General features: G+C 41.5%; 2 protein-coding genes across 2 annotated transcripts; both read right to left on the reverse strand.

Annotated features, from left to right (window-relative positions):
• Nucleotides 1–17,090: 17,090 nt before the first annotated feature.
• Nucleotides 17,091–19,783, reverse strand: LOC147693477 (uncharacterized). Its single transcript, XM_086936012.1, has 2 exons — nt 17,525–19,783; nt 17,091–17,225 (listed from the first exon to the last, which is right to left on the reverse strand). Exons 1-2 carry the CDS (start codon nt 19,781–19,783, stop codon nt 17,091–17,093), a joined length of 2,394 nt encoding a protein of 797 aa, XP_086792138.1.
• A 3,283-nt stretch (nt 19,784–23,066) lies between these two features.
• LOC147693478 (uncharacterized) lies at nt 23,067–24,731 on the reverse strand. The gene is made up of 2 exons (XM_086933226.1): nt 23,613–24,731; nt 23,067–23,549 (listed from the first exon to the last, which is right to left on the reverse strand). Exons 1-2 carry the CDS (start codon nt 24,729–24,731, stop codon nt 23,067–23,069), a joined length of 1,602 nt encoding a protein of 533 aa, XP_086789352.1.
• Between the last annotated feature and the right edge of the window lie 3,134 nt (nt 24,732–27,865).

Consider the following 27,865-nt stretch of genomic DNA (forward strand, 5'->3'; position numbering starts at 1 on the left):
AAAGAGAGACGAATCTCTGTGACTTATGCAAAGGTGGGGTGCAAGATCTAAAACATGTTCTGTTTGTATGTCCAAGCGAGATTGTTGTAGCAGCTAGGAACAGATACATTACCCCGATCAAAACAAAATGTAATATAAATTCGGTCCAGATGTTGATTTCCCTCTCCAGTGGTCCACCCAATGAATTTGTGTGTATTAACCTGTATAACTTTTTTTAGTCTTTTTTAAAATGATATTAATGTGACAATCTCTTTTAGCAGAAATTACATTTTTTATTGTGTATAAATATGTTGTTCTCGTAAGAGAACTGAATCAAATAAATTATTGAATTGAATTGAATTATTGAATTGAATTGAGAGAGCTGCCCAAAGGCGGGTGATATATTGTCATAGATTCTGCCCCCTCCCCTGATCCTGCGGGTGGTATTTTGGATAACAATGTTAGGGTAGTGAGTAATAGCTCCAGCTTTATTTTTATTGGTTTTTCAGCGAAGTGAGCTGTAAAATCATCACCACTAGGGAGCAGGAATAACGGAGTAGAGCTCTGGTTAGAAGATTGGTTAGATTGTTCCTTAATGATTTCGAAGAGTTTTTTTGGTTTATTTGTGGCTGCATCCAGTTGAAATCTGAAGTGTTAAATTTTTGCCAAGCGTATTTGTTTGTTGTAAATGCTTCTTACTTTCCTCAGTTGAGAGAGCTTTGCCGTGGAAGGCAAGTTTCTCCAGAGTCTCTTAGAGAGTCTTAGATTGCGCGTTCATCATTAGGGCACCATTAAACCATGGAATAAGGAGTTTGATTGGGATCCTTTAGAGCAGTTTTGGAGCAACATCGTCAAGAATGTTAGAAAAAGTGTTAAAGTAGTGCGCAGAAAGATCATCAAGGTTGGTCTAACTAGAGGGGGGCTGTAGTCTATTTTTTGGTGATTGAGGTTATCATGTTAATGTTGATGTGCCTCATATTGCCAGTCATGTGTTTCGCTTTAACGGGATGCCCATGTCAACCCAGTCCCTTGTCTAAGAGAGGAAGGGAATTTGAAAGTGATCAGACCAGTCACAGTGTAGGATTTCTCCTATTTGTATGAAGTTGTATTTGGCAATTATGAGGTCTAGAGTGACGCCTTTATTGTGAATAGGTCCTTTACAGAGTAGTGAGAAATTGAGGTCAGAGAGGAAGGTCGTAAAGGAATGGAAAATTGGATCATTTGTGTCATTCCAATGGGTTGAAATCTCTGAGGAATATGTGGCAGAGATGATCCGAGCTTGAGCTGATGACAAACATGGCTTGCTCTGTGAAGACTAGATTGTCGCCTGGAGGGTAATATATCGAATGCAGCACACACATCTTCTTGCCTTTGTTCCAGATTTAAAAGACTAGCTGTTCACAGTTGGATAAGACAGTACAAGAGGATTGTTTTCCTGTGAGGTTGAAGCGATGAATGCAGGCAATGCCCCCTCCTGTTTTATCCAGGCCATCACTTCTGAGAATAGAGGTGTCGGGAGGGATTAAGATGTCAAGAATAAGCAAACCTTAGCAACTGATCTACAATTGAGTAGCATCGCATTGATGTGACCACTTCTTGAGTCGAGGTGTTTATGTGAAGTAGGTTCTCTATGTTCAAAATTCTGAGATTAAGGCTTGGTTCCCTGTCAGCGTTAGCAATGATTGAGGGGCTGTTGAGAGTAAAGTTGGGTTGGGAGACCGTCTTTGATTAAGTGTAGGTCCCAAGCAGGGCAAGAATATCTTCATCAGATAACTTAGGTAGGGATCTGGGGGCTGAGAGTGGTGATTAGGCAGAGGCCTAGAGCTCCAGCTGGAGCTTAGTTAAGAGCAGAATGAGATAATGTCTTTGGTGGAGAACAGCTTCTGTGAAGTGTAGATATCATACACCTGCGCAGGGGTGACACCCTACGTTTCTCCATCTTCAAGGAGAACAGCAGAATGTTTTGCACCAACTCTTTGACCACCGATATATGATGTTTGAGGTCATCAATCTTCTACTCAAGGCCTTAATTGATAAAGCACTTATTTGCAGGAGTAGCTCATGCAGGTAGGATAGGTTCAGCTGTGGTAGGGTTAGTAGAGGGCTGGGTAGGACCATTGGCACAGTTACATAGGGAGATAGGGTCATACTCGAGATAGGCATCAGACTTTGGAGTGGGAATAGGGAGAGGCGGAGTGGAGTTAGGAGGAGTAGAGGGTGGTGAAGAGTGTAGTGATAGTGAGGGTGAGTGTCTGTTATTGTTCAATGTATAGGAAACATCAACAAGGTTCCTGGCCATGAGATTGGAAGATCGATGGCCTAAGGGTTGAGTATCCATCCTGCCTGATTGTTAGGCATGGTAAGGTGGTAATCACTCCTGGTATTGGAATGAATAGTGTGTGATACCTTGGATTGAGGATAGCAGGTGAGGCAAGTTAGAGGCAGAGTATTGGTATGACTAGCAACAAAGTGCGAGGTACTCTGGTCAGTTAAACCTTCATCGGCATGAGACAGACGTGGGTTTATCAAGTTTGTGTTGTGGGGGCTTGGGATAGCATCTGTTAACTTGGGTTGAGCTGTGGGGATCGTATTAACAGACATGAGCGTGGGCAGTGGGGAGGAGGGGTTGTCAATAGCTGCGGTATCAGAGCCAGTGAGTGGCACATTTTACTGTTGATGGAGGTGTTGGAGTTAGTTAGAGAGTTCTTGAACCTCAAAAAGGCACAATTGAAATGCATGAGGTTCAGGTCCGATGCTTAGATAAGGACATTACCATTATTGTAAAGGGAGATAGTCACCTCCGCCTAAAGGGCCAGGAATGGAAACGTGGTTAAAAGGAAACCAGGTGGAGTTTTGGCCTGTTTAGAGAGCAGCATAGAGGTGAGGGCCTTACTCCACTGCGCTCTTCTATTTGTGTAGAAGATTAGATCAATCACTATAGTGCCCTTATTTAAGTTAAATTTCCGATATCAGTGTTTCGGGTCATCTCTTGAGGGTATTGTGCCTAAAGGTCTTCTAAGCCTTAGTGATAGGTTAACGGGGGGAAGGGGTAGATGATCTTAACCACGTGTATGCCATATTGGACAAAGGGGTTTGAGGCCTGGTAAGTATTTTGTGCCATGTTGACTGAAGTAGCATAGTAGGCAGTGATTAAAGGAGCCCAAAAGAATAAGGTGTGAGAGGTAGCCCAATTAGTAGGGGGTCCTGTAAGTAGAGAACCCAATAGAAAAGGCAGGGTTGAATATTTGTCAATGTGAAGAACAAAAAAGTCTCATTTAAAAACTGGATGAAGAATGGAAAAGAAAAATATAATTGTCATGACATTGACCCACCAGCCTTTGTATTGATGTGCACTTCTTTCAGCATAACATGGTTATTTGTGAAGCACACGTTCAGCCAGAAGGGTAACTTGGCACTAAATAATAGATGATTATTTTTACCCAACAGCTGTCATTTTATCAACCTCAATGAGTGGTCGCGTGGGGATTTGAACCTGTGACCTTGAGGTCAAACACGGACGACCCCCCCACCCCCCGTGGACGTATTAATCCACTAAGCCACCACACCCGGCTACTTGTTTAGGTAGATAAGCACAGTATATCAGGAAAATATCCTTGCTCACAGTAAAAGAGAGGCAAAAGCTGAAGTGAGCGGACCCATTGCCCCACATTGCAAAATGTAGGCAGAAGCAAAATGTGAATGGCAGTTTAACACAACACCGGATGAAGAGGACATGACCCACTCTGGTTTTTATTTATTAATTTATGACTACATGAGGCTAGCAACATACCTAAAAAGGTTGCTTTTTTCCAAAGCATTTCTTTTTTTAGTCGTTGAGCAACCCAGTAGGACTGGAGAGCGAGTTCTGATAAAAGCATTTGAAAAATGGATACTTTAAAAAATAAATTCAAGCTTTGTTCTTTAACCTCCTAACTTCACTACTCCTAAACTGCGAAAAATCCTAACTTTAAGACTTTCGGTATTTACAGAAGGCATTTAGGAGTCCTAAAGTTAGGACTCCTAACTTCTGTGAATACCGAAATGAGTAAGTGCCTTCTGTGAACACCAAAATGAGTAAGTGCCTTCTGTGAATACCAAAATGGTAGTAAGTTTAGGATTTGGTCTTAAATAAGTTCTGTGGCCCTACCATTTTAATTCTTCAGGAACCTATGTTCCAAAGCATGGCTCTAATTAGACTATCCACCTTGGTAAAAAAGCACCCAGGATCTCAAAGGAGGAATTCTAAAATACATACAGAAATGTTGGTAATGTTGTATCAGAAGGTTTCGCCAATGTTTCACATCAGCTCAAAAAGTGACTAGACAATTCATCAAGTTTCATTAAAAACTCTTCCTCCTAATTCTGGAAGAAATTCAGGACCTAATAGCCTCCCAATCTACTGTGATCGCTGCAATAAATGCTCGCTTGTCGAAGATCAAGGAATCCATGGCACAGGTCCTGGCAATGTTCCTGGAGGCCGAAACTCGGATCTCCCAATTGAAGGATCAAATTTCATCTCTAAATCTTAAATTGCCTACCTTCCAATCACAGAGAGCTTCACTAGAAATGAAGCTGGAGGAATCAGAGTACCATTCCAGTTGTTCGAATCTTCGAAACCTGGGCATTCCGGAGGGTTTGGAGTGCCAGCAGATGTTACAGTGGATTGACTCTCATAGAGAAAAATGTCCTTCCAGAATTCAAGGGGGATCTGACAATAATGAGAGCTCATCTGGTCCCCGCACATTTCCCTGCTAATGCAAAGTTCCCCCGGACGATTCTGGTAAACTTTGGTAATTTCAGGGTCAAGGAGCAGATCGTGTCTAGAGCAATCAGGCAAAGACCGTTTTCTTCGGCAGTAGTGCCAGTGTGTTGTATTTTTTCAGACATGTCTGCCTCCGCGGCAAAAAGACGGAAAGCATTTGTAAAAATGCTTCAGTTGTTTAAATTCATTGGGCACAAGCTGTGTTAGCTCAACAGAGTAAGCTCAAAGTGTTAGTTAAGGGCAAATTTCATATCTTTTGTGATGTCGCAGAGGCACAGGGTTTACTACAAGAGATCTAAGCTGATAAACCCTAGTGGCTTGAAGCAAGTATTTGGTTGACCTGCTGGGTGGTATGTATCTTTGGGTTGGGAATTGGTTATTCATCCCATGAGGATTGTATCACTATATAATTCTTTTCACGGGTGATGTGATAAGGTGTCAGCATTAGGTGTAGATGGGTAATGACAGTATCAGGAGGTATCATTTTACGTTTTGCAGTGTAGGAAGGGGAAGTGAGGGTAGGGGGAGAGCTTCATTCAGCTGCACTAGGCACCAAGTCAGTGTGCCAGTAGTAGGGTGGGTGGGTGCTATAGGTTGTCGACCACGGAGCAAGGGCAACCATCTGCTCGGGCGACAAAGGGTCAAGGTTTGGGTTGGGAGCAAGAGCGAAACAATGAAATCCTTATTTTAAATTCATACTCATTTACTGATTGTTATGTGAGAGCAAGAAAGGAGAACCTGTCACCTCAGTTAGATTTCGGCTGGAGGCTTCTTTCAGTTTTAGTAAAAGGAATATTCTTGGAACATGGGGTATGCAGAAATTTACTCTTTTTCCATAATGGGTAATAAGGAAATAGTGAAAGTAGTGTTGTTTAATGTGAATGGCCGTAATAATAAAAGGAAATGCGGCCATTGAGGCTTAGTTTAAAACAGAGAACCCCTCAGTCATTTTAATACAAGAAACCCATATACCGGCAGAGAAAATTTCCGTGTTTGCAATGTTCAGAGCCTGGGCAGCCTATAGGGGTTTCTCTTCATCCTCAGTAGCACATAGGGGGACAGCAATTTTTCTTACTAAACAATTCCAGGCTGAGGTTGTCAATTCGGCAAGCGATCAAAGTGGTAGATGGTGCTGGGTTACTTGTAGTGAAGACCATCGACCTCTGACGTTTGCTAGTATATATGCCCCAGTTGAGGATAATCCCCTCCCATATGAGGAACTTTTACAATCTTTAATCCAAGTCCCAGGAGAGTTGATTGTGGGAGGCAATTTTAATTTGCTAATGAATCCCGGGATCGATTCCTCGTCTAAATTAAAAAGTCAGTTAAAACGAAAAATTCTTAAAATTATTCATAGCTATAGTTCAATGCTGGATATTATTGCCCCCTGGCGAACAGCATTTCCTAACAAAATTGCTTACACTTGTTTCTCCGGGAGATTTCACACTTTTTCAAGCATTGATTTTTTTCTTATTTCCAAGCAATTGGTTATTTTACAGCAGAAAATGACCTCATACTGCTACTGTCTAAGCTTTGCATACCAGGTCAACCAAAACATTACCAAGCCACATTTTATGGAGTTCTAGAGTTAGTCCATATTGCTTATCCATAGAAATGCTACACTTTTTGGCATGGCTGAGAAATGCTTGCAACATACTTACGCACACCATTTTTCTCATTATAGAGGGAAGATTCCCTTCTACGAAACAGAGCCTTGCAGAGCTTATGATGTAACAACTACCTGTACTAGGTTTTTCTAAGGTGAAGTGTCCCCAGAATTCCCTCAAACATCTTCATTTATAAATGTATATAAACTATATTCCCACCAAGGGGATGGTGGACTTGTAGTTGTTGTAACTGTAACTAAGTGTAACAATGTTTATTGTTTTAATGTTATGCATTTTCCTGTTGGCGCTGCATTATAGAACAACGTACAGAGCTTGTCAAAATAAAACTTACATAGACTAGGTAGTATTTGGTGTGGACTTACACGAGAGAGTGAGCGAATGGAAGGGTGGGCATGTTGATTGCTTCCACTACTGAAAGGTCGGGAGTGTTATGTTCTGGGTTGTTTACTTGTTGGGTATCTTGCGTGGGGTTCGGAGAGCTAATAGGTATGACAAGACACTACTATAACTAGTCGAACAGGGGATTGTGGGGGATTCTGAACTTCTGATTGAGGTGTGAGGAAGGTCTAATCTACCATCACCAACATCCTATGTGCAAAATCCCTACAACAGTAATAGTATGTCCTATCCTATTAAAATAGAAAAATCTGGTTGGGCATGTGTTGGTGGGAATTGTTGAAAAGCCTCATTAACAAAGACTCAAAATCAATAAGAATAGAAGTAGTACAAGAGGACAACCTAAAGGACTGGACTCAATGGCTAGAGCTACTGGTGAATCTTAGTTTTATTTAAAACATTTTAAATAAAGAGTGGATAACTGGCCAAGCTTAGCTACAGACAGACTAATAGTACTAGTAGAGAGAGTAATCATAGCAGAGGCAGGGATAACAAGAATTTAGAAACAGATAGTCCAGATCGAAGAATAATTGTTGGTAAAAAAAGCATTAGGAAACAAAAACAATAGTTCGGAAAAAATATGGTGCAGTAAAAGTTAGGGAATAAGAATTATTAACATTAAAAACAAGAAGACTTACTAGGGCCAGCAGAAGAACGCTTGTTGTGGTCCTCCTGTCCCTGGTGTTGTTCTTCTGCTCCTCCCGCCGACTCAGACCCTGTCTTCTTGCCCCTGGGTGCTGAAAGATATAAGAAAGAGAGAAACATTGATGATTGGTGTGAAACACATAAAATATTTTTAAAGGACGGTCAAAAAAACATTTATGTAAACACCAATTGCAATAAACAAATTGACCTATCTCATCTGGTTAACAAGTAGTATTGGGGGATTCGCGAATTGACCACTCATTATTTATCTACACTAATCCAGTCTTCCATTCTGATTCCAGAATACTAACTAAGCCTAAGTATTACGTACCACCTGACCTAGCCCACCTATTCGAGGCATTTCTTTTAGGCCTCAAAAATGCATAAATGGTCAAATGGAGGACACATGACTACATGTTTGCATACACCAAATTGTTGGTTGATTGGTTGATGCTGATGTTCTGCTAGTGCTGAGCCTATTACCCCTCATTGAACAAACTACAAAAGGTTCTACTAAGGACTGGGATAAGCACTAGCAGAATGTGACATAACAGAAGGGGCGTCACGCATACCACTAAAAAATTACAAACTCATACTAATAAGTAACTAAACCTAAATATCAATCCACCCCTTTCTCTTAGTGACAGGACAAAGTAAGGACTAGAGTCACTATAGTATTACGTAACTTAAGTTCTCTAAAATAAACTTAATCACGCTAAGCGAGTGCAAGCGCAAAGTTGCAAACAAGTAAGATTTGTAGCACAGAAGAGCACTTGTGTCATAACAATCACAGAAGACTTTTAAACGTAATTTACCTGTAATGAAAGCAGCAGCATTCTAGCTGCTTGCAAAAGAAAAGATATTCACAATACATAACACAGAGCAGAAGAACAGACTCCGGCGTCGAGCCCTGTGATCTTTTGACATGGTTCTGGGAGTAGGCAGGGGGGGGGGAAGAAAAAGTTAAAATTAAAAAAGTAAGTAAAAGAAATGAAAAGAGCAGGCAATAGAAAAAGAGGGAAAAAGTAGTTAAAAACACACAAAAAGTAGACAAGAAAAAAATATATAAAATCAGGAAAACAATCTTAGATATAATAAATAAAAAAGATCAAAACATTTTTTCCACAAACAAAGGATTGAAAAGATACAGAGAGGATTGAAAAGCAGGTCCCAGAACCATAGCAATTGAATGAAAAACAAGATTGACGCGCCCATTGCAACCGCATGGGCAAGTTCGCGCACTATTTTCCCCGTGAGCATGCAAAAAGCGGCGCAAACAAGCAATAGGGTTCCCGAACAGAAAACCCGTAACGCAAAAGGGCGAGAGAATGGATTGCAGGATCCGAACAGGAAACAAGCATCGCGAGCGGGCGGGACAAGTGAAAATAAGATGGCTGCGCCCATAAGCGACCGCATGGGCAAGTTGGCGAGACATTTCCAAAGCAATCACGCAGAAAATATCGCGAACAGGTGGAAAAAGCACTTCTTTGTCTTCGCAATATTTCTGTGTGTTTACGGAGATTTTGGACATTTTCCCGAAGAGTTGCGTAACGCGATTACGCAATTTCCGCCCACCCCTAATGATGAACCCTTTTTCAAAAGATGAGTTAGGTGAGGTTATTAAAAATCTTCCAAATGGTAAAGCCTCTGGCCCAGATGGTCTGCCAGCTAAATTTTTTAAAACATTCTTAGGGGTAATTGGGGACTCTTTATTAGTAGTTATAAATTTAATGTTTGAGGGTGGGCCTATCCTTTTATCGTTTAGAGAAGGAAGTGTAGTCAGTTTCATAAAAAAAGGTAAAAATAGTGAAGACCCCAATTCATATCATCCCATCACGCTTTTAAACTCTGATCGCAAAATATTTACTAAACTTTTAGCTAATCATTTTAATGGAATTGCCTCTCATTTAATTCATCAGAATCAGAATGGTTTTATTGCTGGAAGGCAGCTTGGCATGAACATGCACTTTTTGGTGGAGGCCCTTGATTTTTTTGATACCCAGAAGATACCAGCCTTGGTACTGTTTTTAGATGCTGAAAAGGCTTTCGATTTGGTGCTCTGGGAATCTTTATTTTGTACCTTGGGCAAATTTGTCATCCCCTCTAAAATTACGGGACTGGTTTTAAAGCTATATTTGAATTCTGAGGCCAATATTATTATTAATGCTGCTAGTGCCGGCCAAGTAAAAGTTACAAGAGGAACTAGACAGGGATGTCCGCTTTCCCCCGTTCTATTTGCCTTTTTAATTGAACCTCTTGCGATAGCCATTGGGAACAACAGGGATGTCTGCCCCCCACTTCCAAATCTGTATACCATTAAATTACATGCTGACGGTATTATGCTGATCATAAAAACAGAGAAGGAAGTGCAGGCTGCGGCCTTCCAGCTTTTCGAACAGTATGAGGCTTATGGAGGGTGTAACATTTTTTTTTTTAAACTGAAGTTTTACTTTGCGGTGGTGGGGCATCCAGGGATTTACACCCAACATTATCTCATATTTGAATGCAAATCCAAGGAGATACTTAGGGGTGTATGTTTCACCATTCATTTTGGATTCATATGACTTAAATTTTGTCCCACTACTATGTAAAGTCCAAGATTTGCTTACCTGATGGCATCCTCTTCCATTATCTATTCTAGGCAGGGTGCACGGTGTCAGTGCTTCCACTTTTTAACTTTCTATTTACAGCTATTCCCTTCATTTTAGTTAATTCCTTTTTTATGAAACTAGAGTCTATGTTTACATTATTTCTCTGGGGCAAAAAGGTCACCCGCATTGCACTGAGTACTTTATATAAGGAGGGTGCAATTGGTGGGCTAGCTCTCCCCAACTTGAAGGATTACTATTACGCATACTTTGCACAATATATGTCGAGAGTTAAGCAGGAATTACAATCTTTGTAAAAAAGTGTTGTGAACTTAATTTGTAAAGAGAATCGGATCCATTGCCCACTATCAATTTTAAGATCTCCTAAGTAAGTACGGTATAAGTGTCTACATTGTTATTTCCATAAACGGCAGGCTTTTTATAGAAGATACTCTATCCCAGCAATTAATAGTTTTACTCCTATAGCAGGTCTTATTTCCTCTGCAGGAATTAAAGACTCATCTACCATTATTCAAAATTGGACTAAGGCAGGGTTTCGGAAACTATCGGATTTTCTGTGGAATAACGGGTGGTTGAATATTGAGGAAAGATATTGCTTAACCCATAGCAATGTTCTTCTCCTGGGGTCACTGTAATGCCAGGGTAATTTCTAGCCTATTCTTAAAATAATAGTGACTATAATCTACTACCATTTCAGTCTTAGTAACATTTTCGTTCATCAATAGGGCTTAACTATGAGCTTTGACAGGGTTTAGTGCCCTTTTCCCATTAGTTAGGCCTGCAGGCCCGAAAACCATAAGGCAGCCATCTTGTATGGCTGTCTCATCCATTTTAGATAGCTGCCTCGTCTGTCCGAGGCGCTTGCAGAGTAAAGGTAATGTTTAGAGTCTAGCCTGTTGTTCGCTAGTGAGGAACCAGTCAGGACCAGCCCTTATCGAAAGAATGTATTTTGCTCTTTGGTGGAAGACGCAACAAGCAGGTGGCCACTGCGGACGGCGTGAGAAGCCAGAGACTGGTACAGGAATTCAGTGGGAGTCGGCCTAAGACTGGAAATTTCCGTAGAGAAAGGGAGAGATATATTATCAGAGAGCAAGTAGCAGACAGAGAGAGAGCAACGTGTGGAGCAGACCGATGAAGTTAGTCCAAGAGCTGGTGATTAATTGCTAGCCTATAACAAAGAGGAGGAAGAGATCAAGAATCCTGTAAGGTCAACATGCAGGAGTGGTAGAGACAGAGACTGAGTCCAGAAGAGGGTTCGAGTTTCGGAACCCAGGCAGCGTAGACGAGGTGTAGCGGTGCAGATGTGTATTAGTGAGCCATAGTGGGAGAGCAGAGTCTCGAGCGAGTGAAGACCCAAGAGAGAGGGATCAGCTCCGCTGCTGAGATGGAAAGACGCATGTTTAAGGTGAGGCGTTCTGAGTTAGTGTAGAATAAAGATATATAACCATTCCTTTTCCTCCCTTTTAGGTTGTAGATGGTGACTAATGTTAACTATGTCTGAATTGCTAATGCTATTAGGTGTAATTTTAGAATAAAGATATAAGGTCCAATACATATATTTGAGTGTTGTTTCCATGACAGGACTAACCCTTTTTTTCAACCAGGTGCTGTCGTATAGAAGGATGGGTGATTCCCTTCTTACAGGTAACTGAGAAATGGAGGACTGGGTAGTTTAGGACAGGAGAGAACTCCCAAATGAAATAATTAGACAGCTCTTATCTAAATTAAGAATAGTGAATATCGTCAGTGCACCCTAGGAGACAACAGGTTTACCAATGGGAAGTGTAGATAATATTGATCCTAAGGGTTAGGGCCTAAGTCGCCGGACGTTAAACGAGGAATAGTCGGGAGACTCGAATCCACTAAGTCGCCGGACGTTAAACGAGGAATAGTCCGGAGACTCGAATCCACTAAGTCGCCGGACGTTAAACGAGGAATAGTCGGGAGACTCGAATCCGCTAAGTCGCTGGACGTTAAACGAGGAATAGTCGGGAGACTCGAATCCGCTAAGTCGCCAGACGTTAAACGAGGAATAGTCGGGAGACTCGAATCCACTAAGTCGCCGGACGTTGGATTTAGGCCCAGATCCTTGTACTGGGGTGAATGTATGACATTGTTCTACATTCTGTCCATCAACTGTGTTTTTTGCAATTGTCACCCCGAGTGGGCTGGGTATGCTCAGACGTGAGTCCCAGGCTCTCCACACCACTGGAGTCAAGCTATCCAGGCTGATGAAGGCTGATAGCCAGAAACCGGTCCTTGGATGCTTGATTCCGGTCTGGGAAAGACATGGCTTGGTAGTTCGGACTTGACTGTTCCCATGAGGCACAGGGTCAGAGCTGATTTGCATATAGCCAGTGTCTAACCCAGGGTGGTGTGGAGTGCAAAAAACGATGGATTTATGCCCAGATCCTTGTACTGGGGTGAATGTATGACATTGTTCTACATTCTGTCCATCAACTGTGTTTTTTGCAATTGTCACCCTGAGTGGGCTGGGCATGCTCAGAAGAGAGTCCCAGGCTCTCCACACCACTGGAGTCAAGCTATCCAGGCTGATGAAGGCTGATAGCCAGAAACCGGTCCTTGGATGCTTGATTCCGGTCTGGGAAAGACATGGCTTGGTAGTTTGGACTGGACTGTTCCCATGAGGCACAGGGTCAGAGCTGATTTGCATATAGCCAGTGTCTAACCCAGGGTGGTGTGGAGTGCATAAAAACAATGGATTTAGGCCCAGATCCTTGTACTGGGGTGAATGTATGACATTGTTCTACATTCTGTCCATCAACTGTGTTTTTTGCAGTTAAACGAGGAATATTCGGGAGACTCGAATCCACTAAGTCACCGGACGTTAAATGAGGAATAGTCGGGAGACTCGAATCCAATGAGATGAGGTAAATGCATGAGAGTAGTTTTAATTGTATAGGCTTGTAAATAACTAATAATCACCTTCTCAGGTAAGTATCTTGTAAATAGTGGCCTGAGAAGAGTGTGTTTGCGTGGCGACTGGGTTAGCCACGGTTGGTGAGCTGCCTGTTCCAAAAATCCAGACGCTACATTTGGCGTCACGAACCGTTTTCGATCGATGGGTGCTGGTATGCCTTCGTGATTTCTTGAGAGGATCCCTGGGTTCTCGCCGTGTATGATTTTCTATATATTTGATTTATTGTACAGTTTTTGATTGATATTGGTATTTTTTTTAACACGTACAAAAAAAAATGTTTTTGAAGAAAGTGAAACCGCCTTTCCTGTTGCCTGTGGAAATTCCTGGTTGGGTGACTACTGCTTATGAAGCGCTTGCGCATGAATTGGCTAATTCTACTGGTTTGAGTGATAACTGGAATTCGTGCTTGAAAAATGCAGAGCCAGCTCAGGTGGTTGAGTGCTTGCAGAAAGTCCCGGTTGTGAAGGGCAATGAGCTTCCCATATTGGGACGGAGAGGATGGATTTTGTTGAATGCGTACAGGCTTGTACATGAGAATGTTACTCGATTACACAGTGAGAATAAGACTTTGGAAGAACAGTTTGTTCAAGTTCAAAATGATGTTACTCTTTTGCGATGTCAAAATAAATTGCTCGCTGACAAACTTGAGACGTATCAGGCTGTAGCTGAAAGTGCTGCTGTCCGCATTGCGAAGTACAAATACCGACACAGACGTGGAAGGGTTAACACTAGGAAGGTGCGCATGGTTATTGCAAAGGCAGGGCTTGATTGGATTCCTGATGAATGGGATGGTGATATTTGGAATTCATCTGATTCATTTTCTTCGTCTGAAGAGAATGCTGCACGTGCACCTTCTCGTGTTAGGTGTACAGATCCTTCTAATGATCGTACTGATATCTCTGCTCATCCGATTTATCGGCGTAAATTACAAGGCAATCCTAATGCTCCCCAGGGTATTCCGCTTGACAACTTGGAAGATTACACACAACGAGAATTGAATGACATTTTAGATCGATTCCGGCAAAAGCCGAGTGAATCCTTGTTAACTTGGATGGTCCGTCTCTTTGACACAGGTGCTTCTGGTATCTCGTTAGATCTAGGTGATGCTATGAAGTTTTGTACCATAAGTTCCGACCCTACTATTCAGGAGAGTTTTTGCCATTTTAATGGCAATAATCAGACTAATCTCTTGCAATTGGAAGTTGACCGCTGCAATCACAAGTACCGTCGGAATCTGATTGGCCTCTGAATGACAAGACATGGTATACTCTGAGAGATGCGTCTCAGCGATTGAAAGAGGAATGCATGAAGACCGCTGTTTTTTTAGGTACGGCGCATAGATTGATGGATTGCATGCTTAATACTTCTGTTAGGAACTGTAGTGTAGTTCCTATCTTCCCAATAGGCTCTGCGCATTGGAATAATACCTACAATAGTAAAGGCCTAGACCAGACGTTAACTAGGTCTACTACTGTCGATACTAGACTTAAAGTTTTGGGTTTGCCAGCTAAGCTCAGAGTTCGCTAGAAACTTTCTCGAATGTTCAGGAAAGAATTACCTCCCCTGATTAGACAAGAAGGGATTTAGTTTCTGACAACCATAGAACATGACAACTTTGCTCTCCCCTAATCAAGAGTCAATCTCCAGAGTCGTGTGAGCACAAGGAAATTATTTTACTCAGTCAGTACGTGCATTCTTAGTCTCATCAAATTGTAGAGAAAAGGAAGAGACGGGCGTGTTCAATAAAAAGGTGGTATTTATTGATCAGTCTCTTTTCTCATACAAGAGAAATGGATCGATATTATTGCAATACTTATTGTTAAGTAAAGTGCATACATTAGAAGCAGTAGTATAAAATAATACTGTAAAAACATTGATATGGTTTCTAAGCCATATGATGTTTAAAATGAATAAAATATATTTACATACACATATACATTTGACTAAACGTACTCAACTGGTGTTTCTAAATACGCCTACCCCGTGTACCTGACCTAAGTCTAATGCGTGGGCGGGAATAGAAAGTTACAGTTTAAGTTAAGTTTGTTTTTGCCAAGTGAATAACTAAAGAATTCTCTGGGAGGGGTTATTCAGTTCTGTACCTGGAAGTTAGGATGAATGAGGAATGGTATCTCTTTCTCTGGTCTCGATATTCCAGGCTGCCTGCGAGGGCTACCCGGAAGCGCCGGTGCTGGATCTCTCGGCTTGAGATAGCAGCGCATCTCTCAGCGCGTCAGGAAGGCGGGGCTGCTGCCAGCGGGGTCTGCTTCTGCTCTCGGCTTCGGCAAGTATGGCTGCTCCGTCTCGTCACCACGCGTGTGTTTGCATAGGGCAAGATCGGTAATATTTATACCTTAAAGGTGCCGAGATTGACGTAAGGATGGACATAGATACGTCAATAAAGATGTCATACGACTTGCTCGTTAGCACATTCTTTTACTGAAGTTCTCTGTGAAATCAAAACAATGGCCGCACGGATTTTCCAGGTTGTCATAGGTTTGATTTGTTATGAGAACGTCGTATGCCTTATCAGGGGCTGGAGGAATGTCGCTTGTCTAATTAGATCTCAAGCGTTATGACCTAATCAGATAACACGTTCCTGTGCCGTAGTGTGACTGCGTCAGATAACGGTATCTGCATCATGGGGGTTTTCTTGCCTCATGGGCTGAGTGTTAGTTAACTTGTTAGCTAGTTTAACCAGAATAGGGTCAGGAATAGGGGGATCGATTCAGAACCTATAGGAATACATGACACCCACTCCACGCTAACTATGGTCATATTTACTAATCTATGCCTAGTATAACATAGTACAACATACTATAGAGTATAGTGTATACCTTACCACCCCAAAATACATAAATGCATTTTGAAATTTTCAAATATACTGAAAAATTGCAGTCATATATATTGTATGCACTTGAGCTGTATAATAATGCTTAAAGAAATCACGCATTTGTATACATTATTGCTTATATGGTATATGAGAAATTACACATGAAATGGCTCTTAATATTGCTATACAGAAAGAAAGTTCGAGACCACTTCATCACATAATAAAATATTTGTGAACATACCAGCGGGCAGCTAAAGTCTATAAAGTATCTAAAAATAGAAATCTTAGTTCTCTAAGAATAGTTTCTTACTTTAAGCAGAAGATTAGTGTCCCAAAAAAAATTGTGAAAAATAATTTGGGGCTGCTAAAAAATTTTTGCTGTCCGTGAACTGGAGTGAAAATTGTTCATGTGACTTTATTTTTAAAGTTGAAGGCCGAATTCAGGGAACGCCGTGTGCGAGTTTGCTCAAAAGTCTCTATTTCTGTTCCGGAGAGAACATCATATCATTTAGGCTTTCGAAAAAACTGTCAACAGCTTCATGGGAAAGTTCCACTAAGTCGGAAATAGGTGTAACCATGCATTCATGCGCATGATTGTCTCCATTGACATTCTGATTTGCATTGCTGACAGAAGGTCGTACCTGTTCGATGTTGCTTTCATCTCGAACTTCACTACCCATCAATCGTAGTGGTGAAGCTTCCACGAATGCCGTCATCAGGATAGGCAGCCTTTGAGGGCAGCACAAAGCGTGAACCTTGGTAGGAACCAACAGTGCATCTGCATCCACTGGCGCATCTGATTGTAGCGTCAGACAGGTGTCTAACACGCATTCTTCTCCGCATAGCAGACATCTTAGTACAGGTAAAACACACCTTTGCCACATTGGTCGAAATGATAGAAACCAAGTCATGTTCAGGTCTCTAAGCCGGGAGAGTCCCAGGATTTTTGATATCCGGTCCCGGTATCCAATGGCTCGGATCGTTTCTTCCATTGTCTCTAGAGTTGGTTCTGTGACATGGGTTGCCATAACGAAAAATAAGGACTAGAAATAGGATTCCTGCAATTAGTCCCAGGATCAGGGGAAGTCCGCCAAAAATCGAATGGACGAAATCTGGAAAAATACCCAGTATGGCTTTGAATGGTGTTAATGCCATCGAAAATACTGTCTTAAATACCCCCGAGATCCCATTGGTATCAGAAATATTTAAGATTTCGCTCAGGATTTCCGCGAAATGTACGGGGGAATTAGTTGATAATAATGTATGTATCTCTGCAGTCGTCCTTGCGACTTGTAGATCATACGTTTCTTTTGATGACGTGAGCCTTGTAGGCGTCTGAAGAAGCACTGTTTTCATTCTGCTTAAAGTATCTATTCGAATAGAAGTAATTTTCAAACTGGGCCATGCCCTTGCCTCCCCGTCTGGAAAGGAGCTGGGGAACAAAGAACGTCCACAGCACTTGACCTTCGCAGTCGTAGTTACTAGATATGGAGTCCCGGGCATAAGACTACAACATCTGCGGTCTACAATTAGAATGTAACTCCCATTATAGAGTCTTTGAAAGAATGGTTCTATTTCAGTTGCAGGTGCGCCTTGCTGGTGACATGAAAGGTTGTATGAATTCCCCTCACAGGCTCCATGCAAACTAATTCCGTTACACAGAAGCGTGCCGCTTAGTGACATAGCACAATTTTTGCCACTAAGAAACACTTTCTGTCCTTTATTACTGACACATGCATGTGAATAGGGCAGGTCCCATGTTGTTTTAAGGTACCCCTTTCCCAATTTCTCGTACATGCCAGCCTGTATATATTTTTGGCAGTATTGAAACCTGAAGGTTGAGATTGGAATATTTATGATTCCATGTATTATCCATTCAATGACAGGTCGTTCCGACATTGTCACTGGTAATCTTTCTAGTTTTTCAATGCTCAAGATTGTATAATCAGCACCCTTTTGTGCCATACTGATTTGTCTATCAGTAAGGTTAAAGATTTGGAATAATGACGTTGTGTTGATTAAACGCCAAGGCACATAGCCTGAACGCAGATTTTGTAACGTCCAGCCAAGCTGTACAATAGAACGCAATTGTGACTGACCATGTTGTAATAACAGTAAGTCTTGCGATAATATGTCGATTGCTGAAGACACAATGCTGTCCAATGAAAAAATTCTGGAGGACAGAGTCATTAACCCATTGTCCACTACAGAAAGTGATTTTTCCAAATTAATACGGTCAATTTCCCGTATTTTCTCTGCTGTCTCAATTTGAGTAACCTTCCAGGCCTCATTGTATGCTGCATATACAGAGGCTGCTATGAAACGCTTTTGACGCTGTTTGCGTGGTCCCAGAATGAAATCACGCAAGTCAGCACCATCAGTAAGTAAAGTTAGGTGTTGCTTAATTTCAGGCAGTGTGGAAGTTTGTAGCCATTGAAGGCATAATTTGCCCACACTGTAGGTGGTTATTATCCCTGGGTGATGTCTTTGGGGATATCTAGGGTCTGGCCTGGTCATTTTGAACCCCTGTGTTTTATTCAGGAATCTGTCTTGACAGTTATTAGTATCTGTGGGCCAGATCAACCACTGTTTCCAATCAGGATGTGTTCTGTTTTGGTTTAATACATGATTTACGTCTATCTCTTCATCTGTATCAGAGTTATTGCTAAACGTTGTTGGCTTTGGAATAGACGGTTTATTTAGGTCTTTGATTTTGGCTAAGCCAAGACAGGTGGTTTGTTGGATAGTGTCATTTAAAAATATAATTTGTTCTGGGATCATGCAGGCTCTAAACAAAGCTTCTATACCCTGTACTTGCCATTCTTTTGTACCCCAAACACTTTTCAATTCAACATTTTTGTCCCAATAATCAAAACCAAAAGTATTCATTTGTTCAAAAAATGAGTCTGAATATATCAATTTTGTGTTGGTTATCATAGTTCTCATCCCTGTCTTGTTTGACAATTTAAAATAAAATGATTCAGCATTACTTGTGTTAAAACCTGAAAAATATGAATATTTGTCATAAACGGTTCTTGAGCTCCCTTTTGGAGGTGTAGCACAATGTTCCCATTGATTATAATTTAAAACATTTCTAGGCTGTGTAGATCTATGTAGAAAATGGTTGCCATAGTGGTTATAACAATACATGCTATCATAATTTGTAGAACCCTGCAAATAATCATGTTTGGTAAATTTAGCAGACATTACTAAATCAGACATCATATTATTAATGCTTTCGAAGTCCCAATCATCAGCGAATGAGTTTGGTTTCACAAAGTCACTCAAGGAAATCTTAATTTGGTGTGGATATTTCAGGATCTCGACCGGACCATAAATTTCATAGTCAGTGTTGTCCCATGCTACCCCACCAGGTATAGGATTGGCTGTGAAGTTGGCTGAAGAAAGTTCTCTTTTCTCGACGTGTGAAGATGTGTGTGGTTTGAGGATCAAGTTGATGTTCTGACTTGCTGTGTCCATTTTAGCATATTTTCCCTCAATGAAGCGTCCCAAAGTAAGTACCATGATGAGCCAAAGTATGAGGATAAATGCACCAAAACCCACCCAAAATTCAATCCATGGAGAAATTAGATATGTTTCTTTCAGTTGTTTCAAAAGTTCTTTAGCTTTATCTTTAAAGGTTTTTGATGATGGCTGTGTCTTTGATTCACTGAGGTCTTCAGAGGAATCATCGAAGTTTATGAAGTAGCCGGATGCAGTTCTGTCAATTGTTCCAATTGCTTCAGGATTTCTGTTTCTTGCATTTTCACTTGGTACTTCATTATAGATTGGTGTGTCTCTGCTAAATGTTTTTATTTGGGTTTTCAGAGGTCTGAGTTCTATTGCATTGTTGCATAGTCCTTGTTGTTCTTCTGTAGGCATTTCGAATGTGATGAGCCTCTTTGTTAGGACCTCTGTACTGGTAGGAAACCTTGGTGTTCTGCTACTTATTGGGAGTCCACTTGGCCTACTGTTTGTTATCGGCCACATGTTGTGGTTTTACCAGGTCGATGGATACAACTCGGTTCTCCTTTTTACCAGCAAGTGGCGGTAGTACAACTGATCTTGTCCGGTTGACAGACAAGACAGGAACTGCTTTTCTGTAAGAAGGCCCAAATTCCTTCTTTACCGCGATCTTCTCCCTGACTAGATCCCCGACTTTTGGAATCCAGACAGGTCTTGCTGGGACAGGTGGTGATTCTTCAGTGGTTGTTGGCTGCTGTTTCAACTTTATGTTGCTCAGGTCTTTTCTTGTTTTGTTTAAGTCCTGCAAAATAGCCAAACGGTCTTTGATATCAAAGCTTTTTTCTTTCACCACTGAAGTCTGACTATCAAGGTCAGAGATGATCATTCTAGTTCCAAATAATAATTCGTACGGACTGAATCCCTTCAGAGAATTTCTTGGCAAGTTATTTAGACTACGTTGGACACTTATTAGATGTTTGACCCACCCAGCTCCCGAACCTAATATCCTTTCCGTTATAGATTGCTTTCTGCCTTGGTTTTTTCTTTACACCATCCCGTACCCTCAGGAAGGAAGTGAGAAGATTCCCGCTGGACTATGCTCTTTGGCCATGTTTCCCCCCAGGCTTGAGGGCTTGGGTTAAAACAAATGGTCAGACGTAGCATGCTCTTAGCGTATATGCCATTTAGACTTGCAAATCTTTGTATAACAGTCCGGACGTCAGCCGAGTGCTGGTGATCTACATTATAAGTGGAAACTAGCCTGTATATGTTAATCGCAAGCCTTGCTGTTTATGGGTGATATTATCTGCAGTGAGACTCCACGGTAGTATTCCGTTTCTCTCACCACTTCGATCTCTGTTGCAGTTCGGGCACTTTTTTACAAACATGGTGTGATGCACGCTCATGCCTGGCCACCAGAACCGCAATTGTAATTCTTCCAGAGAATCTTTTAGTTTGTGGTGTCTGAGACCCACGCCCATATGAGCGTCTGCGATTAACAAGTTTCTCCTGTCCATGTTTGGAATCACTCTATCCCCCACTCCAGGGATTCGAGCAAAAGGAACTGAGTTTGCATCGATTATGTATGTATAATTGAGTGGATATTTGATCGGTAACGCTGAGCAGTCGCCTTTTGATGACGTTTTTACCACCAGCACTGTTTCACCGTCAATGTATTTTAATGTACGCTTTTTTCGAACTACGGGAGCCGGTTTAGTGGCTGCCGCTGTGGCTGTCTCAGCCAATGAATTCCCTGCAACGCGAACGCCATCACGTTGGTGACTCAGTGAGTGTGTCACGTGAGTCTTTGGTAGTTCTTTTTGTAAAAGAGCTATTTGTTCCCAGAGTAGTTTCTGCTTTATTGGTGCATCTGTGTCATCTCTGTAACCATTCTGAATCCATGTCTGCAAATCGCTGTTATATGATTTGACGCAGTAATATGAATCTGACACTATAAGTGTCGGGAATTCGCGATCCGCATTATCTAGCGCCATTTTCAGAGCTAAGATTTCAGTTTGTTGTTCTGAACTTGTTTCTACTGAGTGTGTCTGTGTTAATAGAGGTTTTAGTTTACCTCCGCGCCACACTTCCTTTGTAATCTCACATGTGGGGTTGTATGCTTGTTCTCCCCAAACGGAGGGTTGAGCATGTCCGTTTGTATAGATTACACAAGCGTAGTGTCGTAAGGGCAGAATGTCGATTGGCAGAGGGAATGTTTTTTCATATTCTAGATTTTTTAATTCCTTTAACTCCGGATCAAAGTAGTAGTATACTTTGTCCATTGTAATTGAATTTACCCATTGAATCCATTCCGGATTCAATGATGTTGTTGGTAAATTACACGGTGTTGTTAGTGCTTCAAAAGCTGGTTCTGCTGTTCTGACTGTGATGTGTCTACCGTCTGCTGTGTCTTTCTCTTCAGCTATTGCGGTTTGAACTGCATGAACAATGTTTTCTTTAATGCTGAAGTTCTTTTCAGCTTCTGTGTACAAGTGTGATTTGAATGCAATAGGTACCTTTTCTCCCTCATTAGAGGTCAGGTATGTGAATCCGCATCTCCCTGGGATGACTCGGATCACAAGATTGCGTGTGTTATCACGTGTTTCTAATTTTGTTTTAATTAGCATGTCTGTTTGTAAGGATCTCAAAATTTCTGTGTGTATATGAGTCCAATTGGATCTTTTAAAATCTGGATTTATCAGATCATAAAGGGGTTTGACCCTTTCTGCGTAATTTGCAATGTATGTTCTTCCGAAATTTAGGAAGCCTAGAATTGACTGTAGATTTTTTAGTGTTCTAGGTGCTTGGATTACGGCACATTTCTCTAGGAAATTGTCTGCCAGGCTTTTGCCTTCACTTGATAACTCATATCCGAAGAACAGGACTGTCAGATGGGCAATTCTGGATTTTTTAAAGTTGAATTTGTAACCCTCTGCTGTGAACCCAAGTATTATGGTGTTCACTCTTTTCAAGTGTGTCTCCAAGTCATCATCTGTTAAGTAAATGTCATCGACATAAGATAATGCTTCATCATCATATAGTTGTAGTAATTCTGTTACTCTTGCTGAGAATACCCCCGGGCTGTTCTTGTACCCCTGGGCTAACCGACAGAATTGTTTTTGAGTGCCATTCACTGAGAATGCAGTTAAATATCTGCTCTCTGGTGCTATGTTTTGACAAAAGAATCCATTGGAGATGTCCAAGGTTGTTTTGTATTTTTTGCGCACTATGTTATTCATTAGTGCAGCACTATGTGAGTTTTGCACTGCAAAGGTTTTGCAACATGTGTTAAGGTGTCGGTAATCCAAAACTAGACGGTATGAATTGTCTGGTTTGGAGACCGGAAACAAAGGGTTGTTCATTTGTGAGGTGCAAGTTTCAATCACCCCCTGGTATTCTAACTGATCTAGTATTTCATTTACCTGTTTTTTAGCTTCTTGCTTAATTGGGTACTGCCTTTGTGCAGTAGGTTGTGATTTTAACTGGATTTTGTGAGGAGGAGAGTCCTCATCCCATCCCACGTGATTTTTATATAAAGGTGCTAGAGCCACTGCCCACTTTTTAGCAAGTGTATATTTTTATATGATTCGAGAAGGCAGGCATAATTATTTCTTCGCCATGAGGGCACTCCCTGACAAACTCTGGTGGCCAGTCTTTTTCAGCTAGAAGGATGTCATAGCCCTCTGAGAGATTATCCCAAAATAGTCCCCTTATTTTCCTAGTCTTATCCCCCTCTATACGCAATGTTATTTCATATAGTTTGTGGGGTTTGCTAACTCTGGTATCTGCAGTTTCCACTTGAAGATATTCATTCGTGTCCACTGTCTCCAGATGAGTCATAAGGACTTTGCGAACTATGCTCACTTCTGCTGCGCTGTCTAGCATTGTCTGAGCCCATTCCCCGTTTTTCAGTTGTGTCCTCAGTATTCTCGGCATTGTTAACTACCTTGATACTGGCTACCTTCTTTTTTGGAAATTGTAATTTCTTTTTTAGCTGAGCGGGTTCCTTGTCTTTGGACTTGGTGTGCTCTTCTCTTTGTTCTGATCGTCCTCTTCTTTCCGATTTCTGCGAGGAAGTCTGAAAAGATTGAGAGGGACGTGTATCAATGTCTTGATATCTATCAGGCTTTTTAATATTATCCCTATTTCTAAGGTTATATTTTTTCCCAGAGGGGTCACTCTGAGGTGACCTGTGTCTTTGGTTCGGAGATTTTTCTCTTCGCCTAGGAGACCTTCCTCGGGACTGGAATTTCTTTTCTTTAGGATTGGATTGTTTGTTTCCATCCCAGTTCTTTTTTGGTGAATTATTATTAAAAAATATTTTTTCTGGACTTTCAGTTAGTTGCGGTTTTACTGGTATTCCACCTAAACTATCTCTACCTAGTTCCTCATAGGATTTTTCTATGATTCTGGCAATTTCAGCTGGTTGGTCTGCTATATCTGTCTCTTTTAACCTCTGGCGGATCGCCACGTTTGCTGCCTCACCTTTTATGTTGGCTAATAGTATAGCCGAGACCTGCTTGAAGTCTTTTAGTAATTTCATACCAAGAGTTAAAGCGGGTTCTGGACCGTATTCGTCTTGAATTTGTTTTAGCACATCTGGTATTACCGAGATTGATGGAACACCGTGCGTTTTTGTGTAGATGGAAGCAAAGACTGTACCCCAAGTGTCACAGTCCTCAATGTGTGGTGCGATTCCCATAGGAAGACAGATAGTCAGAATCCTGTGTTTTTCTAGCGGGGTGGTGTCAGGAAACACCGCCTCTATTTGTGTTATTTTCTGTGCCAACCAGAATGGTATTTGTTCCCGTTTAGCAGGAACTTTACCTAGGCAAGACTGGATGTTCTGTGGTGTAATTTTATTTGTGTCCCCCTGTTGTGGGGTCAGCTGTGGAATTTTAATTGCTGGTTGAATTGTTGAAGTCCGCATCACATACTGGACTAATTGTCTATGTATTTTTATTAATTGTTTTAGCTGTGTTAACAGCTCTGCTGTAGACATCCCTTCGATGTCTGGATGTGGTGTGTATCCGGCTAGGACCGGCCACGTTGCTCCTGGTCTACCTAAAGGACCGAGCCTGGTAATGTGATTATTATGTTTTAGGGCGCCATCAAATAAGAGCAGGTGCTCTTGAAATTTGAGTGGTACTTCCACCTCCTCGAAAGGAGTGTAAATATCAGGAGGGACCTCTATTTTGTAATAGTGGAAGTACTTTGTTACAGCATTTGCTGCTGGAAAATGTATCCATGAATAGTATACCTCTGTCTGCCGATATTCGTGTGCCTCAATTACGAATATGACTGTACCACCTCTAGGTGTCAGTCCATTTTCTATAAGTTTTAAGGTTATAGATTTCCTTATGTTGACCGGAATGAGTATTATATCCTGGTCTGCTGCCTGCAATGTTGCATCAGCATCTGCGAGTTCAGTTGCTACTCTAACTGCCTCTATTTCATCTTCATTGTCTGACATTTTACTTTCTAGAAGGTTTTTTTGTTTGTTTGCAGATCAGGTTTCTTATGGAAACAGAGATTAGATGCACAATATTTTGGAACAGTGTATCCTTCAACGTTGACTATACCAAGAACCATACATAGGAGTTCCCTACTGCGAGGTCTGGTGGATATAACCTTTCACCCACTCCAGACGTCTTTGGAGTATTATGGGAAAAGGGGTCTGAGTGAGAGAGCACGACTGAGTTACTCTAAATGTCTTACGTTAGTTTTATCGCCCTTTCCAAACGCGTTGGGCGCCATGTAGTGTAGTTCCTATCTTCCCAATAGGCTCTGCGCATTGGAATAATACCTACAATAGTAAAGGCCTAGACCAGACGTTAACTAGGTCTACTACTGTCGATACTAGACTTAAAGTTTTGGGTTTGCCAGCTAAGCTCAGAGTTCGCTAGAAACTTTCTCGAATGTTCAGGAAAGAATTACCTCCCCTGATTAGACAAGAAGGGATTTAGTTTCTGACAACCATAGAACATGACAACTTTGCTCTCCCCTAATCAAGAGTCAATCTCCAGAGTCGTGTGAGCACAAGGCAATTATTTTACTCAGTCAGTACGTGCATTCTTAGTCTCATCAGATTGTAGAGAAAAGGAAGAGACGGGCGTGTTCAATAAAAAGGTGGTATTTATTGATCAGTCTCTTTTCTCATACAAGAGAAATGGATCGATATTATTGCAATACTTATTGTTAAGTAAAGTGCATACATTAGAAGCAGTAGTATAAAATAATACTGTAAAAACATTGATATGGTTTCTAAGCCATATGATGTTTAAAATGAATAAAATATATTTACATACACATATACATTTGACTAAACGTACTCAACTGGTGTTTCTAAATACGCCTACCCCGTGTACCTGACCTAAGTCTAATGCGTGGGCGGGAATAGAAAGTTACAGTTTAAGTTAAGTTTGTTTTTGCCAAGTGAATAACTAAAGAATTCTCTGTGAGGGGTTATTCAGTTCTGTACCTGGAAGTTAGGATGAATGAGGAATGGTATCTCTTTCTCTGGTCTCGATATTCCAGGCTGCCTGCGAGGGCTACCCGGAAGCGCTGGTGCTGGATCTCTCGGCTTGAGATAGCAGCGCGTCTCTCAGCGCGTCAGGAAGGCGGGGCTGCTGCCAGCGGGGTCTGCTTCTGCTCTCGGCTTCGGCAAGTATGGCTGCTCCGTCTCGTCACCACGCGTGTGTTTGCATAGGGCAAGGTCGGTAATATTTATACCTTAAAGGTGCCGAGATTGACGTAAGGATGGACATAGATACGTCAATAAAGATGTCATACGACTTGCTCGTTAGCACATTCTTTTACTGAAGTTCTCTGTGAAATCAAAACAATGGCCGCACGGATTTTCCAGGTTGTCATAGGTTTGATTTGTTATGAGAACGTCGTATGCCTTATCAGGGGCTGGAGGAATGTCGCTTGTCTAATTAGATCTCAAGCGTTATGACCTAATCCGATAACACGTTCCTGTGCCGTAGTGTGACTGCGTCAGATAACGGTATCTGCATCATGGGGGTTTTCTTGCCTCATGGGCTGAGTGTTAGTTAACTTGTTAGCTAGTTTAACCAGAATAGGGTCAGGAATAGGGGGATCGATTCAGAACCTATAGGAATACATGACAGAACAGGATAATTCGTACTTCTCCTCCTGCTTATAAACAAGTGATGATGACTTGGTTGATTAACCAGACTGTTAATCCTTTGTCTGATGTGATTGAAGCTGTGCGCGAACTCGGTGAGCTGGGTGAATGGATTAAACCCGAGCGGCAGTCTCGACCGGAGGGTCGCACTAATGATTACCGATTCACTAGACGTGACATGTATCTAGCTCTGATTAAGGATGGTGTCCATGAAGATGACATCCGTGATCAGCCCAATAATGTGCTGTGGATTATGTTCCGTAAGCGCAGCTTGGATAGGAAGGAAGGTGCCAGGAAGGTTCGTAAACAAGACCTTGACCACAACCGCTCTGATGGCAGTGACAATGATACTAGGTCGTATCGAGGGAATGAGAGAGAGAGAGAGAAAGAGAGTGTGACAGGACACAAGATGAATCGTCTTCTTCCAGAAGAGAGAGAGAGAGAGAGAGAGAGATAGAGATGAGAGAAGAGAGAAGAGATCATTCTGTACGGGAGAGAGGGAGAGAGATAGATCAATCCCCAGAGGTGAAGATGAGGGATAAAAGAACACGATCTCTTGAGAGAAGATCACAATATTTTTTGAATGACAAAAAGACTTTTCATGAGGATAAAGGATATGACTGAGATGCAACACTACCCAAACGATATGAGTGTCTTTATCATGATTTGTCTTGGGCGCAAGAATACAGTAAACGAGACTAGGAAGTAGGTCAAGCTCCAGTGCGAAATTGGTCTAGTAAAGACCATAGGCCTTATGTAGATATTGAAATTTATTGGAAACATCGATATATACAGAGGGCCCGAGCATTGGTGGATACTGGAGCGGAGGCCACTCTAATTTCTGGAAATCCTAAGAAGTTTAAAGGACAGGGCTACACGATTACTGGACTAGGTGGTAAAGAGACCCCCGCAGTACAAACTAAACTTGAGTTACGAATAGGAAGGAATCCCCGAAAAGAGTATCATGTACTGGTGGTACCTCTTGATGAACATATAATTGGCATTGATATTTTAAAAGGTATGACATTGTATTTAGACGATGGATGTTATAAATTCGGACATGACTATTACATATCAACAAAAGCTGTAAGAGTTGGGCGTTTAATAATGCCTCCAATTAAGATTCCTCAAGCCACGAAAGTGGTTTCAATGAAACAATACCGCATTCCCGGTGGGCACGATGAGATCAGTGCTACCATTCAAGATTTAATGGACGCAGGAGTAATAATTCCTGTCACTTCAGCTTGGAACAATCCTGTTTGGCCGGTCCGTAAGAGTGATAATTCTTGGCGCATGACAGTTGATTATCGAGAATTGAACAAACATACACCTTCTTTGACTGTTGCAGTCCCCGATGTTATTACTTTAATTGAGAGAATTCAGAAAAATTCAGGGACATGGTATGCAACCATTGATATTGCTAATGCTTTCTTTTCCATCCCAATTGCTCCCGAATG

This window comes from Lissotriton vulgaris, chromosome 8, assembly GCF_964263255.1.
Source record: "Lissotriton vulgaris chromosome 8, aLisVul1.2, whole genome shotgun sequence".
NCBI classification, from domain to species: Eukaryota; Metazoa; Chordata; class Amphibia; order Caudata; family Salamandridae; genus Lissotriton; species Lissotriton vulgaris.